The 20,784-nt window shown below is 43.3% G+C and overlaps 1 protein-coding gene across 1 annotated transcript in view; it reads right to left on the reverse strand.

Moving 5' to 3' along the window:
- Positions 1-20,784, reverse strand: part of LOC114641655 (zinc finger protein 420-like) — a 58,354-nt gene that overhangs the window by 36,659 nt on the left and 911 nt on the right. Inside the window, exon 2 of the mRNA XM_028790679.2 lies at positions 146-624. Within this exon, the coding sequence (XP_028646512.1) occupies positions 146-500 (355 nt within the window). The 5' untranslated portion in view covers positions 501-624. The remainder of the gene's footprint in view (positions 1-145; positions 625-20,784) is intronic.

Genomic DNA, 20,784 nt, shown 5'->3' on the forward strand with positions numbered 1-20,784 from the left:
GGTTTAGCTATTGTTAAGCGTCAACTTCAAAGAAACACATATCCTGCTACCATTTTAGACCTCCTAAAAATGCCAAGACAACCACGGTTAGAACCTGTACATGTTACTATTTTCCCTCTCGTTTGTATTTCATCCCATTACTTACTCATTCCAACGCTCCAAGATGACGGCTGCTTTTGTTCATCTTCTTCTCTCTTGATTTTCTCTTCAAACTCCATTAACTCCGATTTCAGTTCCATGCAATTCTGCTCGGTAGCCACTTGTCCAAATGTAGTGTCCCAAGACTGTAAACTGGAATGAGAGTTCTCACAATTACCTTCCAGTCTCTCAGATTTAATGTCAGCAACGTGGTCCTTGGAATCCTCCTCTTTAAAAACTGAAATTCCTCCTTCACAATTCTCCAGTTTGATATAGAAAGGCTCTGGTGCACCCCATTCACAGTCCTCTTGCTTAATGTGGGCCAGTTTTTCATACATGACATGCTCTTCCACCGAGGCCATGTTCTGTGTTAAACTCTTCTTTTCTCCTCAAGTGTCTGGTCTGCTCTTCTAGGATTCCTTGCTTACATGGACAGCCCTGGCCTGGAGACCATCACACACACACCTCGCTGCACGGTCATGGGAACTGGGAAAATAAATAAAAGGGCCAGAATTACTTCATCAAGTCACAGAAAGCAACATGAGTGCAAGCAATTTAACCAAAATACAGAAAACCACCAACTCAGTTGTATGTGAGATTTGTAATGCTTTAATCATCCATGTTAGCCCAAGAAGTGAAAAGAAAACCTGCCTGCGAAAGATATAAAGTCCTACTGATCAAGACAAAGTCGAGGGCACTTCGAACCATCGAACAGCAGCAGCACAGGCCTAATCAAAGCAATGCTGAAAAATCCAAAGGTCGGGTTAGTCCTAAACTAAGACCACCATTTTAAAGAGACTCGGACTGTGATACATCGATACAGTTGGGTCCATAAATATATGGACGGTGACACAATTTTCATAATTTTGGCTCTTTGTGCCACCACAATGGATTTGAAATGAAGCAATCAAGATGTGATTTTAATTCAAGGGGGGTTAACAAAAATACCGTATGAGCAATTTAGGGTTTCAGAGGAGCGATTGCGTCTCATTGGGGTGCGTTCTGCCCCCCTCTTCGCAACATGAGTAGCAGAGACAGGCCGGGGGGGTTGGCAAGCGAAGCAAGCAGGGGGTAAGCCCCCTAGTTATTATTATTATAATTTGCATCATTCTTATACTTTCTACACTTCTGACTTTGTCCTTTTTGTGTTTTGCATGTTTTACAGTACAGAGATGAAATTTCATAAATACGCCATTTTTTTTTTTCAGCCCAAAAAAAAATGCAACGCTTTTTAACGAAAAAATGTAAGGTTAAGGAGGCTACAGGATGAGGAGTGATCGTGACACCCAGCCTCAGTATCTTACGAGATTCATGTTACTGCGTTCCCAAAATGTGTAGCCTAGTGAAGCTGGAGCTAAATGGCTCTCGCTCTCCGTACCTTCTGGACAACATTAAACGAGGTAAACGCGAGTGATGAGAAGATCTTCAGCTAAATTATTGGATGAGTGATGAACACAGAACTGGAGCGTAGGGCCGAGTTTCACTGTCTTTCCGAGATACCAGTTGAAAGGCCCTTTTCCCAGCATTCCCTAGGATCTCTGAAGGGTGGATTTTTCTGAATTATTTAAATTCACGCTCTCTTTCTTAAATAGCCCGCATACTGTAGGCCCATTCCAGGATTGAACTCCCAACAGACCCCCGACCTTTACAAAAGGTAATTTGGTACAGCTTTTCTAGTTTTCAAACGTCTTCTGTATAAATTTGGGTCCTAATCTGGGATCCTGAGGTGGTTTGTCACGTGGTGGGTGCAGCAAACACGCCGTATCAGCGTATGCTCCTAACCTCTGTTTAAATGGAACTGTAGTCACTTATCTACAGAACGTGCATGACCTGCGGACAGCTGACGTCTGCTCTAAATCAGCTTTGTATATTTAGAATGGTCAAATGTGATTTGTCATAATTATTAATTAACCTGGGACTTTTAAAATGCCCCTCCAGTTCCTCAGTATGTTGTAAGTCCAGTACATGTGCACATTATCCATGCCTCATTTTTCCAATACAGTCAGGCTGCAGACAGGCCAGTTTTAGGCCTCCTCGGACAGATTCAGCCACCAGAGACATTCTGAGGCCTCTGTCAGCTGCATCTCTTTTGACTCCTCCCACTTTCCACGCCCCCACCCTCGTGTTTAAGGTACACTTCTCTGTGGTGATCTATTGCTGCTGGACACTGCTGTCAGGTCAGGAGGAAGCCCCAGAAGCACATAGCGATTAACAACTGGGTCGGTTTGAAGATGACGTTTACGACAGTCTACTTTAATAATAAACAAGGAGGGCTCCGCCCCCTGCTCGCTTCGCTCGCCTACCCCCGGCGTTGGGTATCCTGAAATACATTGGTCGAGCTCGTTCGTCTTGGAGCCGTGCCCGCTTTGCTTGCGGCATTTCAGATGCGCGTTGTAGGCGCCTGCGTTCATTGATTTTATCCAGGCGGGCTCGTGTTTGTATATCCGTCAGTCGAGCTCGTTCGTTTTGAACCCGTGCCTGCTTTGCTTCCGCAGTTTCAGACGCGCGTTGTAGGCGCCTGCGTTCATTGATCTTATCCAGGTGGGCTCGTGTTTGTATCGTTGAGCTGTATTGTGTTTGAAATCGGTGTAAAGCGTTCAGTGGTTTGTACAATCCCAAGCAGCACATTATTCCTAACTTCACTCCGCAGTAGTGCCACTCACAATATGGCGGTGACGCCTGCGCCCTCCGTAGTAGTGCCACTCACAATATGGCGGTGACACCTGCGCCTTCTGTACTATCATTGTGGACCTGTGGGGCCGCCATAGCCTCTTCTGTTTGAATCTGGGCTGCAGTGCAGAATCCTCTTTTTTGTGTGGCTGTGTCGTTAGTCGTTAGCTATGGGCTCGTTGTTGCTTCATGTCTCATTCACGTCAGTTGAGCTCTTTTGTTTTTGGGGCGTGACTCCTTTGTTCGCGGTGGATACGACTTCACTTGCGGTTTATGAGACGCGCGCTGTACGCGCATGCGCAGTACGTCTCATGGTCCCATCACCGTGTACCTGCGTCCATGCCATCCGGTTTACCATTCTCGGTTAGTAATCTGGATAAACTACGAGGTTAAAGTGGACATTTCGAGATTAAAGCCGAGATTTCCCCTAAAATCAAAAAATGAGACCTTTCACTGTGTCCGTAAGTTTTTTTTCCCTCAGTGGCTCAAATGATGCCGGCGTACATTCTGATGTTGTTTTGAAAAAGATGGCACAGAAGATGGTATGTGAGACTTTAAAATGTATTATGTCATTACGCTAAATAAATATGAAAGCTCCCCGAATGCATTTGTATGTTGGCATTTTGCTTCACCACATCGAACCATTCATCAAACATCGCAGCGCGCACGTCGATCCACAGAGCGGCTTTCTGTCACGTGTCGATAGTAAACAGAGACTCTGACGTCACGTTCCGACTTGAGCCCAATGTGCCCCTCCCCCGAATGTTTGCTGGCACTGCAACTCGCGCACGCGTCATGTTAATTTCTGAGGACGCGTCAAATGAATGCCAGGAATGCGTTGCAACCATGATGAGTGCGCGTTCTGAGCGTGAAGTATAAGGCCGGGTTTAGAATTCATGGACCCTCCTGCTACGCAAGCGTTGTACTGTCTATACTTGCACGTATCTTCTTCTTCTTTCAGCTGTTCCCGTTAGGGGTCGCCACAGTGGATCATCTTCTTCCAGATCTTTCTGTCCTGTGCATCTTGTTCTGTCACACCCATCACCTGCATGTCCTCTCTCACCACACCCATAAACCTTCTCTTAGGTCTTCCTCTTTTCCTCTTCACTGGCAGCTCTATCCTTAGCACCCTTCTCCCAATATACCCAGCATCTCTCCTCTTCACATGTCTAAACCAACATAATCTCGCCTCTCTGACTTTGTCTCCAAACCGTCCAACCTGAGCTGACCCTCAAATGTCCTCATTTCTAATCCTGTCCATCCTCGTCACACCCAATGCAAATCTTAACATCTTTAACTCTGCCACCTCCAGCTCTGTCTCCTGCTTTCTGGTCAGTGCCACCGTCTCCAGCCCATATAACATAGCTGGTCTCACTACCATCCTGAAGACCTTCCATTTCACTATTCCTGATACCCGTCTGTCACAAATCACTCCTGACACTCTTCTCCACCCTGTCTGCACACTCTTCTTCACTTCTCTTCCACAATCCCCATTACTCTGTACTGTTGATCCCAAGTATTTAAACTCATCCACCTTCACCAACTCTACTCCCTGCATCCTCACCACTCCACTGACCTCCCTCTCATTTAAACACATTTATTCTGTCTTGGTGGTCTTACTGACCTTCATTCCTATCCTCTCTAGACATATCTCCACCTCTCCAGGGTCTCCTCAACCTGCTCCCTACTATTGGTACAGATCACAATGTCATCAGCAAACATCACAGTCCACGGGAACTCCTGTCTGATCTCATCTGTCAACCTGTCCATCAACATTGCAAACAAGAAAGAGCTCAGAGCCAATCCCTGATGTAATCCCACCTCCGTCACTCCTACCGCAGACCTCACCACTGTCACACTTCTCTTGTACATATCCTGTACAACTCTTACATACTTCTCTATCACTCCCGACTTCCTCATACAATGCCACAGCTCCTCTCAGTCACCCTGTCATAGGCTTTCTCCAGGTCCAAAAAGACGCAATACAACTCCTTCTGGCCTTCTCTGTGCTTCTCCATCAACATCCTCAGATTAAACATCTCATCTGTGGTGCTCTTTCTTGGCATTAAACCATCCTGCTGCTCACTAATCATCACCTCACTTCTTAACTGAGCTTCCACTACTCTTTCCCATAACTTCATGCTGTGGCTCATCAATTTTATCCCCCTGTAGTTACTGCAGTCCTGCACATCCCCCTTATTCTTAAGTATCGGCACCAGTACACTTCTTCTCCACTCCTCAGGCATCCTCTCACTTTCCAAGATTCCATTAAACAATCTGGTTACAAACTCCACTGCCATCTCTCCTAAACACCTCCATGCTTCCTCAGGTATGTCATCTGGACCAACGGTCTTTCCATTCTTCATCCTCTTCATCGCTGTCCTTACTTCCTCCTTGCTAATCCGTTGCACTTCCTGATTCACTATCTCCACATCATCCAACCTCTTCTCTCTCGTTCTCTTCATTCATCAGCCTCTCAAAATACTCTTTCCATCTGCTCACCACACTCTCCTCACTTGTTTCCATCTTTATCCTTTATCACCCTAACCTGCTGCACATCTTTCCCATCTCTGCCCCTCTGTTTAGCCCACCGGTCCTTTTCTCCCTCTTTAGTGTCCAACCTCTCATACAACTTATCATACGCCTTTTCTTTAACCTTTGCCACCACTCTCTTCACCTTGTGCCTTATCTCCTTGTATTCTTGTCTACTTTCTTCATCTCTCTGACTATCCCACTTCTTCTTCACCATCCTCTTCCTCTGTATATTCTCCTGTATTTCCTCATTCCACCACCAGGTTTCCTTTTCCTCCTTCCTCTTTCCAGATGTCATACTAAGCACCTTCTTGCTGTCACCTTTACTACATCTGCTGTAGTGGCCCAGCTGTCTGGTGACTCTTCATTGCCACCCACTGCCTGTCTCACCTCCTCCCTAAACTCAACCTTGCAGTCTTCCTTTTTCAACTTCCACCATTTGATCCTTGGCTCTGCCCTCACTCTCCTCCTCTTCTTGATCTCCAACGTCATCCTACAGACCACCATCCTATGCTGCTTAACTACAATTTCCCCTGCCACCACTTTGTGGTCTTTAATCTCCTTCTGATCAACTCTTCTGCATAGGAGGTAATCTACCAGTGGGCATCTTCCTCCACTCTTGTACGTCACCCTATGTTCCTCCATCTTCTTAAAATACGCATTCACCACAGCAATGTCCATCCACTATCATCTGACCTTCTTCATTCCTCACCTTGACACCATACTTACCCATCACCTCCTTGTCTCCACTGTTCCCTTCTCCAACATGTCCATTGAAATCCTCTCCAATAGCCACTTTCTGTCCCTTGGCTACACTGATCACTTCATACAACTCAGTCCAGAAATCTTCTTTCTCATCCATCGCACACCCAACTTGTGGTGCATATGCACTAACAACATTCATCATCACACCTCCAATTTCCAGCTTCATAATCATTACTCTGTCTGACACTCTTTTCACCTCCTAAACACTCTTGACATGCTGTTCCTTCAGAATAACTCCTATGCCATTTCTCCTCCCATCCACACCATGATAGAACAATTTGAATCCATCTTCGATCCACCTGGCCTTACTCCCCTTCCATTTAGTCTCTTGCACGCACAATATATCAACCTTCCTTCTCTCCATCATATCTGCTAACTCTCTCCCCTTACCAGTCATACTGCCAACTTTCAAAGTTCCTACCCTCAGTTCCACTCTCTTTCACTTTCCTCTTCTCCTTTTTCCTCCAAACATGACTTCCCCCTCCTCTTCTTCTCCTTCGGCCAACAGTAGCCCAATTTCCATCAGCACCCTGTTGGCTAACAATACTGGTGGCGGTCGTTGTTAACCCGGGGCTCGACTGATCCGGTATGGAAATCTGTATTGTGGTCCGCATATTGATTTGACAAAATTTTACACCGGGTGCCCTTCCTGACGTAACCCTCCCCATTTATCCTGGCTTGGGACTGGCACAAAGAAACACACTGGTTTGTGCATCCCCCTATACTTGCACGTATGCTGTACGTAAATCTGGAAGATTCCACCAGGGTGGCAGTGCGAGATATCATCACAGTGAGAACAGGCTCGGCTTCACTGTGTTGTGAATTGAAATGTCTATCAAATTCCTAGGACACCTTGTCACAATATCTCTGAAGTTTAATTAGTAAATCCATCAATCCAGGGATGCGCCAATTCTGGTAAGCATCGGGCGCGAGGCAGAAACAAAATCCTTGGACGGGGCATCAGCTCATCGCAAGGTGAACACCAGCACTCACACACACACACTCAAATCATTTTTGTGTCACCCAATCTCCAAACCTTCATGTCTTTGGAAGGAAAACCACCAGGAAAACATGAAAACTCCAGGCTGGGACCACCAGGGCTGTGACTTCATACTGTGAGGCAGCAGAACAACCACTCCACCACTGTGTGTAATTATTATCAGTATTCATTATTTAAATGAAGTGAACGACTTATCTGTGAAACGTAATATTCCCAGTTTAATGCATTTCATCATGAAAGTGATATCAAGTATAAATCTAAGAATTCTAAATTTGCAGAGACCTGGAATATCATAAATGTAACGTGTTCTGTGTGTAGCGATTGCTGCTGTCAGTTCAGGAGGAAGCCTCAAAAGCACATAGTGATTAACAGCTGGGTCGGTTTTAAGGTGACGTTTACGACGGTCTACTTTAATTATAAAGTAAACTATGAGGTTAAAGTGGACATTTAGAGATTAAAGCTGAGATTTCTACTTACAGTAAATCACAAATGATTTTCACTGTGTCCCTAACATTTTTTCTCTGTGGTTCAAATACAATGCCGTACAAAAAAAAACAAAGATGGTACAGTATGTGAGACCTTTAAACCGTATCGTGTCATTCATTACGTTGGGGAATATGCGACGCTTGAATCTAAAAGCACCATGAATGCATTTGTACGTCGACATTGTGCTTCACCACATGGAACCATTCATCAAACATCGCAGCACCACACATCGATCCTGATCCACACAGCGGCTTTCTGTCACACGTGTCGATAGTAAACAGAGATTCTGACGTCACGCTCCGACTGGCTCGCACTGTTTGCTGGTACTGCAATTGAGAAGGGTATTGCTGCAGACCGGAGACATTATGGGCAAATCTAAAGGCGGGATATCTGTGAAACAAATTCAACTTCAGCAAATCATAGTGCGCTAATTCAGAACTTTAACGAATGAGATCGTTGTTAGTGTATGACAATCAAAAACTCACCTGTCCAGTTATCAACGTTTGAAGTTGTCTATCAGGTGTAACTTTAACCAATCGTTTCACAGTTCGTGATCCCTAACTCTTTGAGGTTCCACCTTGTCGAGTCTCCTCTTCAATAACCTGCTGTTGCAACACGCGACAAAACTCCTTTAAACGAAAGGAGACAGAAAAAGAAGCTGCGGCGACGAAACTCCATTAGACAAAAGAAGAAGAAGCGACGAAACTCATTGCTCGTTATTTTTGACAATGGAAGTAAGTGTGCCTCGAAATTAAAATGTTTGAAATTTGCATTTGCACAGTTTTCTTCTTATTTTTAACCAGTAAACCCCCGATTCTCTAAAGGATCGCAAATGCAAGAATAGCAATTACTTTCTGTTCCCTCCAATCTTTGAAGGGATGTAATATCATGGAGGGTGGGAGCGTCCTGGGAAGGTTTTCATTTAATGAAATAAATATATTTGTAGTAAAGCTGTTTCTCTTTGGAGCCATGACTCGTTTGGTTCTGGTGTTTGAGAAGCACGTTGTAGGCGCCTTCGTTCATTGTTTTTATCCATGCAGTCTCGTGTTTGTTTTTCTATGGGTGTGTTGTTAGCTAGAAGTCGTTTGCTGCTAGGAATCATAATTGAACCCCTGACCGCAGGCACTGTGGAGTAGCTGACCGCTGGCACTGTCAGTAGTCACCACTACCTCAAGTTTAAATACATACACATATATAGATAGACGCCACATTCACTGTGTTTCCCAGTAGACACGATACGTCAGCCATATTGCGAGTGGCAAAAGTGCCATTTAAACTAATGCAGGTAGACGTGGAAACTGGGTTTTCTGATGAAAAAACAATAACGTTTAAAACAGTATCTTTTACATACAACACATTTTGGTGAATCGTTTAAATGCAATTATTTATATCCATTTATACACTAATAATGGTAATTATTAAATAATAATAATTATAATTATTATTATTATTAACCATTCCTCCCATATAAGTAACATTTCGGGGACTGCCTTCTTCTATCTTTGAAACATTTCCAGACTTTGTCCTTTTCTTACGCAAAACACAGTACTGAAGTATTGGTTAATGCCTGAGTCACCTCACGTATAGATTACTGTAATGCTATACTATCTGGCATCCCACAAAAACTTATCAATCGCTTAGAACTTCTTCAAAATTCTGCTGCCCAGATAATAACCTCCATCCATCCATTTTCCAACCCGCTGAATCCGAACACAGGGTCACGGGGGTCTGCTGGAGCCAATCCCAGCCAACACAGGGCACACAAGGCAGGGAACCAATCCCGGGCAGGGTGCCAACCCACCGCAGGACACACACAAATACACCCACACACCAAGCACACACTAGGGCCAATTTAGAATCACCAATCCACCTAACCTGCATGTCTTTGGACTGTGGGAGGAAACCGGAGCGCCCGGAGGAAACCCACGCAGACACGGGGAGAACATGCAAACTCCGCGCAGGGAGGACCCGGGAAGCGAACCCGGGTCTCCTAACTGCGAGGCAGCAGCGCTACCACTGCGCCACCGTGCCGCCCCAGATAATAACCTGTTGTTGTAAATCCACTGAACATATTACACCGATTCTCCCTCAACTTCACTGGCTCCCTGTTAACTACCGATTACAATACTAAATACCGCTCTTAACATTTAAAGCTCTCCATAACCTCACTGATCTTCTCCAGACTGACACTCCTCTCGCTCACTCAGATCTTGTAATTTGAGAGTATTCAGTCTGGCAATATGGTGCAGCCTTAGTTTGTGGAAGACAGACACAACTAAAGACATGAGCATCAAATGATGGTTGTCAATTTCAAACTGTGTTTCCTCAATGTGCTCCTTGAGAAAAAACATCATCAAGTTTGAGAAATGTTAACAGCTAACAACAATCTACATAGTTAGTGACTAAATACGTTTAGCCAAAACTTGAGCACATAAATGCATAGCTTTGCTAGTGGCGTAGCTAAAGTTAAGATTATAAAACAGGATTTTCTAATGGCCAAATATAACCAAAACAATTGTTCAGCCTTACCTATGAAATGTAATCCCCCGGAATCTGGTTTGGAGCGTACAGCGGTTTGTACAATCCCAAGCAGCACATTATTCATTACTTCACTCCACAGCAGTGCCACTCACAATATGGCGGCGACATTGACGTACGATTCTGCAAGTCATGAGGCGTCTAGTTATTCTATGTCAATGTTTAAATATGTCACCATGGTAACCTGATAGCGTACACGCTTTATGTCAAGTTTAGTTTACAGGTTGTGTTGTGTTGTTTGGGTGCCACTTACTGACTTTGGGAAGCCACTGGGTTTGACTGTTGGGCGCTGTGCGAGTGCGCTTTTGGCACGGGTTGCGTCTGGCATCCGTTCATATATACAACCTTCATAAACATAAAACCTTCGTTTAGTAATATGCGGTGGTGTGCGCGTTCGGGCGGCGGTTGTATTGTGACCTGAAGTTTAGTTTACAGGTTGTGTTGTGTGGTTTGGGCGCTACCTACTGAGTCTGGGAAGCCGCTGGGTTTGACTCTGGGGCGCTGAGTTGCAGTGCGCGTGCGCTTCGATGCATCCTGCGTCCGTGCATATATATAACTGTCGTTTAGTAATATAGATAACTGTTTTGCATGGTTATCTTTGTACCATGAACCTTTATGTTTGTATTAGTAATTGATTTATATTCAGTGCTTGAAGTGGACCGGCACTCAGCGGTACCGGCAACTCTTCAAATTCCACAAGGCAAGTTTCACGAGAACTCCTTGACTGTGCGTGGAAGACGAAAAAAAATTTTACAAGCATCTAGGAAACGCTTGATCAGTTATTCTATGGTGAAGCAGGCTTTTGACAAAGTTCAGATTGACTACAGTGGTGCACGATATTACCTTTTTTTTCTTTTCAGTTTAGTTCCTTATGTTGGAGTAATGTGTCTAAATTGTAATACCAAATAATCTGCAATGTTTTATACCGTCAATTTTAATAGAATTTCATGGCAGTTTTGTGCAGATGATGCCTGCCATTTCTAAATTGTTAAAGACTTTCCTGCAGTGGACAGTGCGCCACTAAACTGTATGTGAGTCAGACTGGCAGTCTGATATACTGGGAGAAGGGTGCTAAGGATAGAGCTGCCAGGGAAGGGGAAAAAGAGGAAGGCCTAAGAGAAGGTTTATGGATGTGGTGGTAGAGGACATGCAGGTGATGGGGGTAACAGAACAAGATGACGAGGAGAGAAAGATATGGAAGAAGATGATCCACTGTGACAACCCCTAACGGGAACAGCCAAATCAGGAAGATCTGTACCTGCCAAGATGCCCATTTCTTCAGCTATTCGGGAAACACCTTAATTTGTCTGTGACAGAGCAAGATGAGGAGGACAGGAAGAGATGGAAAAAGATGATCTGCTGTGGTGAACCCTTAATGGAAGCAGCTGAAAGAGGAAGAAGTGGATTAAAACTATGTAACATCTCTCCTCCCCTTCCTGACAACCTCACCCAATTGTAGAAGGTGGAGGAGAAAAAGTGGGTTTTGAACCAAGTCTTATAAACCTCAGTCGAAGGAGCAGATCTGATATGGAGCAGGAGATCATTCCAAAGTCTCGGAGCAACAACTGAAAAAGCCCTGTCACCCTTAAACTTTAGCCACGATGTAGGAACTGCAAGAGGTGACTGACAAGATGACCTCAAATCTCTTGTTACTGAGAGGGGATGAAGGAGATCGCAGAGTTAAAGATATTAAGTTTTGCATTGGGTGTGAGGAGGATGTACTCATTTCTAAATCTTTTCCATTAGAGGGTCAGTTCAGGTTTGGAGACGAAGTCAGAGAAGGGAGATTGTGTTGGTTTGGACAGAGGAGAGATGCCAAGTACAATGAGTGAAGGGTGCTAAGGATAGAGCTGACAGGGAAGAGGAACAGAGGAAGGCCTAAGAGAAGGTTTATGGATGTGGTGAGAAAGGACATGCAGGTGATGGGGGTAACAGAACAAGATGACGAGGAGAGAAAGATATGGAAGAAGATGATCCACTGTGGCGACCCCTAACGGGAACAGCCAAATCAGGAAGAAGTCTTTCCAAACTGTACCTGCCAAGATGCCCATTTCTTCAGCTATTCGGGGAAAACCTTAATTTGTCTGTGACAGAGCAAGATGAGGAGGACAGGAAGAGATAGAAAAAGATGATCTGCTGTGGTGAACCCTTAATGGAAGCAGCTGAAAGAGGAAGAAGTGGATTAAAACTATGTAACATCTCTCCTCCCCTTCCTGACAACCTCACCCAATTGTAGAAGGTGGAGGAGAAAAAGTGGGTTTTGAACCGAGTCTTATAAACCTCAGTCAAAGGAGCAGATCTGATATGGAGCAGGAGATCATTCCAAAGTCTCGGAGCAACAACTGAAAAAGCCCTGTCACCCTTAAACTTTAGCCACGATGTAGGAACTGCAAGAGGTGACTGACAAGATGACCTCAAATCTCTTGTTACTGAGAGGGGATGAAGGAGATCGCAGAGTTAAAGATATTAAGTTTTGCATTGGGTGTGAGGAGGATGTACTCATTTCTAAATCTTGTCCATTAGAGGGTCAGTTCAGGTTTGGAGACGAAGTCAGAGAGGCGAGATTGTGTTGGTTTGGACAGAGGAGAGATGCCAAGTACAATGAGTGAAGGGTGCTAAGGATAGAGCTGACAGGTAAGAGGAACAGAGGAAGGCCTAAGAGAAGGTTTATGGATGTGGTGAGAGAGGACATGCAGGTGATGGGGGTAACAGAAAGATGATATGGAAGAAGATGATCCGCTGTAGCGACCCCTAACGGGAGCAGCCGAAAGAAGAAGAAGAAGTCTGTTTGTTAAATGAATCTTCTTTGTCCATTCTTTGTTTCAATACAACTGAGCCATCATTATTGTTCATTGTAAATGTTTCTTGAAATGGTTGTACAATTTATACGGAATAATTATTAATAAAATTTTGTTTTTTGGTAGTGACAATGCTGAGTGTTTTAATTCGTGCTGGCCCAATCAACTCATACGTATTAACACAACTAGAATTGATAGATTTGAGCAAAGCCTTCACTCGTATCAACACCGTCTACAAATGGCACTTTGTTGGACTCGCCGGTAATCCCACAGCTTGGAAACTGAGCATCCTGATGAAGACTTTGCTGTTCACTTTGTGGGATATGGCCGGCCATTCATCCCGGCCAATACCCCCAGGCCGCTAGGTGGAGCCCTCCCTGTAGCGTGGAGGTTCCCCGAATGCCAGCAGAGAATTATGGACTTTTAAATCACAGCCCTGCTGGATACCGTGGGGGCCACCAGAGAACGCTGCAGGGAGGAGTAAGGACTAGTTTCCCTACACCCCGGAAGTACGTCCCAGTCACACGGACAGAAGAAATGACGTGCTTCTTGGATGAAAAAAAGAAGAGTTCTGATCTAACCCGGAAGTGCTAGGAAGTCACATGGACTGAGGGTTCAGAAGCACTTCCGGGTCAAGGACTATAAAAAGAACTGTGGGAAATCCCAGACGTCGAGCGGAGCTGTGTGGAAGGGTGGCAACGTGTCTGGGAGATTGATTACTATTGAGTATAGTGGAGTGGTGGTGCTTTGTGCACTTTATTATTATAATAAATATTCATCTTTGGACTTTTACCTGGTGTCTGGTGTGTGGTCTGAGGGTTCAAGGGAGCGAGAGTGCCCTTATTTGTCACAACTTACAAACATAGTCTACAACAATACGGTTCTTACCTTCTTGTTTGGGAGTAATATTTTCAATAAAACTTGCCGTTTTTAACTAAAAATGCATCTTTTACATATAGGAACAAAATTAAAGGAAAAGGATTGAAGAAGTTCATCTTCTTTTGGCGGCTCCCATTACTGGTTACCACAGCAGATGATCTTCTTCCATATCTTACTGTCCTCGTCATCTTGTTCTGTTACTCCCATCACCTGCATGTCCTCTCTCACCACATCCATAAACCTTTGCTTAGGCCTTCCTCTTCTCCTCTTACTTGGTAGCTCTATCCTCTCTGATTTTGTCTCCATCCAACCTGAGCTGACCCTGTAATGTTCTCATCTCTAATCCTGTCCATCCTCGTCACACCCAATGCAAATCTTAACATCTTTAACTCTGCCACCTCCAGCTCTGTCTCCTAGATTGTATACTCTTGATAAATAGAGAGTCAAAACTTTTGAAGCTCAGTATTCTAAAACCATGACTCACAGCTAGAACCTTGTTACTTAATGTCCAGACCTTAGAATATGTGTCTGTGGTATGGGAGGCAGCTAAAGGCCTTGAGTGAGGGCAGTTCCAAGTCATACCGGGATGTGGCAGAGTGCACCGACTCCTTTTCTCCCTTTCCTGTAGACCACTCATGGGAGATTCCACCTGGCCCTCTTGACGTCACTTCTGGGACCAAGCCTATGGAAGGAGACCTTGCCGGCAACCTATGGCTGAAGACCTTCATAAGCCTGACCCCTTTGACCTCACTTCCTGTCTTCCCCTTTAAAAGCCTCCACCTTTTCCCCATTCCCCCAGTTCTGTTTTGGACTCGGTTTTGTGCACAGCAGTGCTATCACTTAAATGACGATTTGCAGCCAGGAAACCAAATATATGGGTGGCTGCCCCAAACCTTGCTATGGCTCTTTGTGGCTTTTGTGACAATATATATACAGTGGGGCAAAAAAAGTATTTAGTCAGCCACCAATTGTGCAAGTTCTCCCACTTAAAAATATGAGAGAGGCCTGTAGTTTTCATCATAGGTATACCTCAACTATGAGACATAAAATGAGAAAAAAAAATCCAGAAAATCACATTGTCCGATTTTTAAAGAATTTATTTGTAAATTATGGTGGAAAGTAAGTATTTGGTCACCTACAAACAAGCAAGATTTCTGTCTCTCCCAGACCTGTAGCTTCTTCTGTAAGAGGCTCCTCTGTCCTCCACTCGTCACCTGTATTAATGGCACTTGTTTGAACTCGTTCTCAATATAAAAGACACCTGTCCACAACCTCAAACAGTCACACTCCAAACTCCACTATGGCCAAGACCAAAGAGCTGTCAAAGGACACCAGAAACAAAATTGTAGACCTGCACCAGGCTGGGAAGACTGAATCTGCAATAGGTAAGCAGCTTGGTGTGAAGAAATCAACTGTGGGAGCAATTATTAGAAAATGGAAGACATACAAGACCACTGATAATCTCCCTCGATCTGGGGCTCCACGCAAGATCTCACCCCGTGGGGTCAAAATGATCACAAGAACGATGAGCAAAAATCTCAGAACCACACGGGGGGACCTAGTGAATGACCTGCAGAGAGCTGGGACCAAAGTAACAAAGGCTACCATCAGTAACACACTACGCCGCCAGGGACTCAAATCCTGCAGTGCCAGACGTGTCCCCCTGCTTAAGCCAGTACATGTGCAGGCCCGTCTGAAGTTTGCTAGAGAGCATTTGGATGATCCAGAAGAGGATTGGGAGAATGTCATATGGTCAGATGAAAAAAAACTCTACTCGTCGTGTTTGGAGGAGAAAGAATGCTGAGTTGCATCCAAAGAACACCATACCTACTGTAAAGCATGGGGGTGGACACATCATGCTTTGGGGCTGTTTTTCTGCAAAGGGACCAGGACGACTGATCCGTGTAAAGGACAGAATGAATGGGGCCATGTATCGTCAGATTTGGAGTGAAAACCTCCTTCCATCAGCAAGGGCATTGAAGATGAAACGTGGCTGGGTCTTTCAGCATGACAATGATCCCAAACACACCGCCCGGGTAACGAAGGAGTGGCTTCGTAAGAAGCATTTCAAGGTCCTGGAGTGGCCTAGCCAGTCTCCACATCTCAACCCCATAGAAAATCTTTGGAGGGAGTTGAAAGTCCATGTTGCCCAGCGACAGCCCCAAAACATCACTGCTCTAGAGGAGATCTGCAAATACCAGCAAACAGTGTGTGAAAACCTTGTGAAGACTTACAGAAAACGTTTGACCTCTGTCATTGCGAACAAAGGGTATATGACAAAGTATTGAGATGAACTTTTGTTATTGACCAAATACTTTTTCCCCACCATAATTTGCAAATAAATTCTTTAAAAATCAGACAATGTGATTTTTTTTCTCATTTTGTCTCTCATAGTTGAGGTCTACCTATGATGAAAATTACAGGCCTCTCTCATCTTTTTAAGTGGGAGAACTTGCACAATTGGTGGCTGACTAAATACTTTTTTGCCCCACTGTATATATTTCCTATAGAAAACTAAATTGATGTAAACTGGTTTTTCAGTATAAACCTACAACAAGCGAGAAGAAAAAAATGCCTTACCAGAAATATCATTGCCAAAATAAATTCCCAGCTGTTCAGATTGAATTATTTAATGGCTATGACTTGACAGACTCAGTGTGGTGTGTGCTAAAATAACCAGTAAAGTGGAGTTGTTTACAGCTCTACAGGTTGTTATGTCAGGGCCATATTGGAGTATACAGACTCTGTGTGCTCTTAATATGCCGTTTGCTTGGATAGTCATATAGGATGATGCCCAACTGAACTATCTGCCATCTCTAACTTGTTACCAGTCGTGATGCTGATGCCCATCAGTGCCTGCTGTACAGTTGGACTCCTGGCCTCCTCCAGTCTCTGAGACCCTAAAGACAGGCCAATGTCTTCAGCACCCCACTAGGACCTGATGGAGTCAAATGAGATATGAACTACAAACAAACATCTGTCATGTTTTAATCTCTAAATGTAACTTTTACATAAATAATATGTATTATAATAAACATGAATTTGATGATCTTAAAGAGGCAGTAAAAATCCCAAAAGCAATAAAGGTCCGATTAAGTCAACTAATTGAGTAGCCTGATTAACAGGTGCACAGTCACAAAAACTGCAAAATTATTACTCTTTTTAAGGCATAATATTTGCTCTTCACAGATCGTTTAACATAGTAAACTTCATTATAAAAAATAATAATTGAGATAGATAGATAGATAGATAGATAGATAGATAGATAGATAGATAGATAGATAGATAGATAGATAGATACTCCAGCAGCAAAAAATATTAAATTAAAGAGTAATAAAAAATGCAGGTAAAAAAACAGACAATAACTTGAATAATGTTCAACGTTTACCCCCTCTGGTGGAATTGAAGAGTCACATAGTTTGGGGGACTCTATGATAACTGTGTTTCTTACATTTGATAAAATGTAGAGACAGCCAATGGATTCTTTCAATTCACAATTTTATTGCCAGCTTTCTTAACGTTGTCTCTTCCCTGATACCTGACCGTGAGAGTGTCAAGTATGTGATTTGTAATATTCTGTAATCATAATACAGCTAAAAAAAACCAAACTTGACTACGAGATCCACAGGCAAGAAACTCACTGGAGCTGCTGGTATGTTGAGAACAGACATGAAGAGCGCAGAATATTTGACAGACATCAGCAAACAAAGAACAGAGGCTGATCTGCGGGCAGAACGGGGGACAATGGAATACAGTCGACCCTCGATATACGACCGGCCTGACATGCGAACAACTCAATTTACGACCAAAATTTTTGTTTTGAATTACGATCAACATCTTGCGTTACGACCCGAATGCGGTCACGTGTATCCACTTGCGCAATTGTGAACAAACAGCCGAGAGCCCAGATACGTGTGTTTGTGGACGTAATTTCAGTCAGTGCAGTGATTTATATAATTTTTTTCGATCATTGCTAAGGAAGGAAGAGAAAGTAACGAAGGTAAAGAAAACGATCACAATCGGAACGAAGAAGGAAATTGTGCGGAAATATGAGAGTGCCGTCCGTGTGACCGATCTCGCCAATATGTACAGCATGTCAAAATCCACCATCTCGACAATTTTACAAAGAAAAGATTTGCACAAGGAGGCTCCTTCCAAACAATAACCACCTTCCATTTCATTCTCCTCCTCCTCCCTTCCTGCAAGCCAAAGATGTCAACTTAAAATGGTGAGTACAGTATGAAATTGTCATTTCTGGTAGGCTAGGCACTTTTTATAACTTTTTGGTTAGTACATTAGAAAAATTATTGGTGTTTTTGGTAAATTATACAACCATTTTTTTTATTATGAAAAGGTTAAGTAAGTGTTGCTGTGGGAGGTTCGGAATGCATTATGGGTATTTCCATTATTTCTTATGGGAAAAATAGTCTTGACTTACAACCAACTTGAGTTACAACCAGCCCTCGCGAACGAATTGAGTTCGTAAGTCAAGGGTCCACTGTATTAGGAATACTTAAATAAATAAACGTTGATAAATAGTAATGAAAGTAATAAAACACATTTTAGGGTTGTGTATTATAGAAGTAAAAATTCAACTCTGATGATTTATTCAAAGGTTAAAATGGTAATACGTTTATAGCCCGTCTTTAAGGTGACTTGTTAAATGTTGGCGACTATTTCATTTGTACATTCGAGTAAACAACAACAACAGTCAAACATTTGTTTTAATCTGACTGACTCAATCAAGTAGAGCCCACGCTTAAGTCTACGTCCATTAAAATTAGGCGGACACAAATTTGTATCGTATCCTCTTAGATCCGAGTGCCTCATTTGATACCATTGATCACAATATTCTTAGAAATCGCCTTAGTTAGTGGGTGGGCCTCTCTGGCAGGGTCTTCAATTGGTTTGAATTCTACCTGGCAAGTAGAAAATTCTTTGTAAGTTGCAGTGATTATACTTCAAAGACCCCCAATATTCTATATGGTGTTCCACAAGGCTCTATCCTGGGTCCGCTGCTCTTTTCGATTTACATGCTTCCGTTAGTTCAGATTATCTCGGGGCATAACGTGAGTTACCACAGCTGTGCTGACGACACACAACTGTATTTATCAATAGCACCTGATGGCCCCGACTCTGTTGTTTCACTAACACAATGTCTTACTTACTTACTGAATGGATGAGCAGTAATTTTCTCAAACTAAATAAGAAGAAAACAGAAATTTTAGTGATTGGCAATAATGGATATAATGAGGTTATTAGAAATAAACTTGGTGCATTAGGATTACAAGTCAAGACGGAAGTAAAGAACTTAGGGGTAACTGTTGACTCTGGCCTGAATTTTAAGTCACATCTTAGTCAGATTACTAGGACGGCATTTTTTCATTTAAGAAATATAGAAAAAGTTGGACGTCTTATAACATTGCAAGATGCTGAGAAGTGAGTTCACGCTTTTGTTTTCAGTCAGCTAGATTCCTGTAACGCACTCCTCTCAGGACCACCCAAAAAAAAGACATCAATCGATTACAACGAGTGCAGAATGGAGCTGCCAGAATCTTAACTAGGAAAAGAAAATCCGAGCACATCACTCCAGTCTTAGTGTCACCACACTGGTTACCAGTGTCGTTTAGAATTGACTTTAAAATACTGCTGATGGTTTACAAAGCCTTCAATAATCTCAGATTGTGGAATGTCTGTCACCTGACACTCCAAATTGTAACCTTAGATCTTCAAATGAGGGTCTGCTTAGAATTCCAAGAGCTAAACTTAAAAGAAGTGGCGAGGCGGCCTTCTGCTGTTACGCACCTAAAATCTGGAATAGCTGACTGATAGAAATTCATCAGGCTAAGACAGTGGAGCACTTTAACAAACTCATTACTGTAACATGGCTTTCTCATTTTAGTGTAACCCTGATATTATGTATGTGCACTGACTTATTTTCATCAAGGCTCCATAATCCGTACTAACCCCTATTTATTTCTGCTGTTCTTTTTCAGGTTATATGTGATGCTGATCTGCGCCCCCACCACCTGATCAAAGCACCGCGATGTCCCTACATTGATGGATTAAAGGCCAGAAGTCCACATGACCGTCATCATCAAGTTCTTCCATGTGAACCCTGAATACAATGAGGACTGATTGAGGTCATTTTATGTTAAGTAGAATGCCTAGAGGGGGATTGGTGGTCTTAGAACCCCAGCAGGTTTTGTTTTTTTTTTTGTTGTCCAGCCCTCTGGAGTTTTTGTTTGTTTGTTTTATTCTGCCCTCCCCGGCCATCTGACCTTACTTTATTCTTTGTTACTTAGTATTGCCTAAACTTATTTTTAGATTTTTCTTTCTTCATTATGTAAATCACTTTGAGCTACATCGTTTGTTTGAAAACATGCTATAGAAATAAATGCTGTTGTTACTTCTCCCCAAAGCCCGCCCGCCCACCCACCCATGGGAGTGGTCGACCAACAAAAGGATTTGTCTATGAGGTCACAAAAGAACCAAGTGACTGGTTAATGTTAATCTTCATGAGTCCACCATCAGGAGAACACTGAACAACAGAGAACTACCGTTTGCTGAAGAGCATGTGGACAAGCCTGAAAGCTACTGAAGTAACAGTTTATGGACAGCCGAGACCAAAATAGAACCTTTTGGTTCAAATGAGACGCGTTCGGTCTTAGAGAAAGAAAAACACTGCATGAGACCCTCATCCCATCGGTGAGACAAGGTGGCGGTACTATCAAGCTTTGGGCCAGTTTTGCTACATCTGGGCCAGGACAGCTCGCCATTGTGGACAGGAAAAATGAATTCTGAATTATGCACACGAATTCTAAACAAATATTTCAGGACTTCTGTCCGTGGATGACATCTCAAGAGACATCTCATCACACAAGCCGTTCTACCAAAGCAAAGAGTGGTTGAAGAAGAATAAACTTAAAGTTTCTGGAATGGCCAAGTCAAAGTCCTGACCTTAACCCAATAGAAATG

The sequence above is a fragment of the Erpetoichthys calabaricus genome, chromosome 5, assembly GCF_900747795.2.
Source record: "Erpetoichthys calabaricus chromosome 5, fErpCal1.3, whole genome shotgun sequence".
NCBI lineage: Eukaryota > Metazoa > Chordata > Cladistia > Polypteriformes > Polypteridae > Erpetoichthys > Erpetoichthys calabaricus.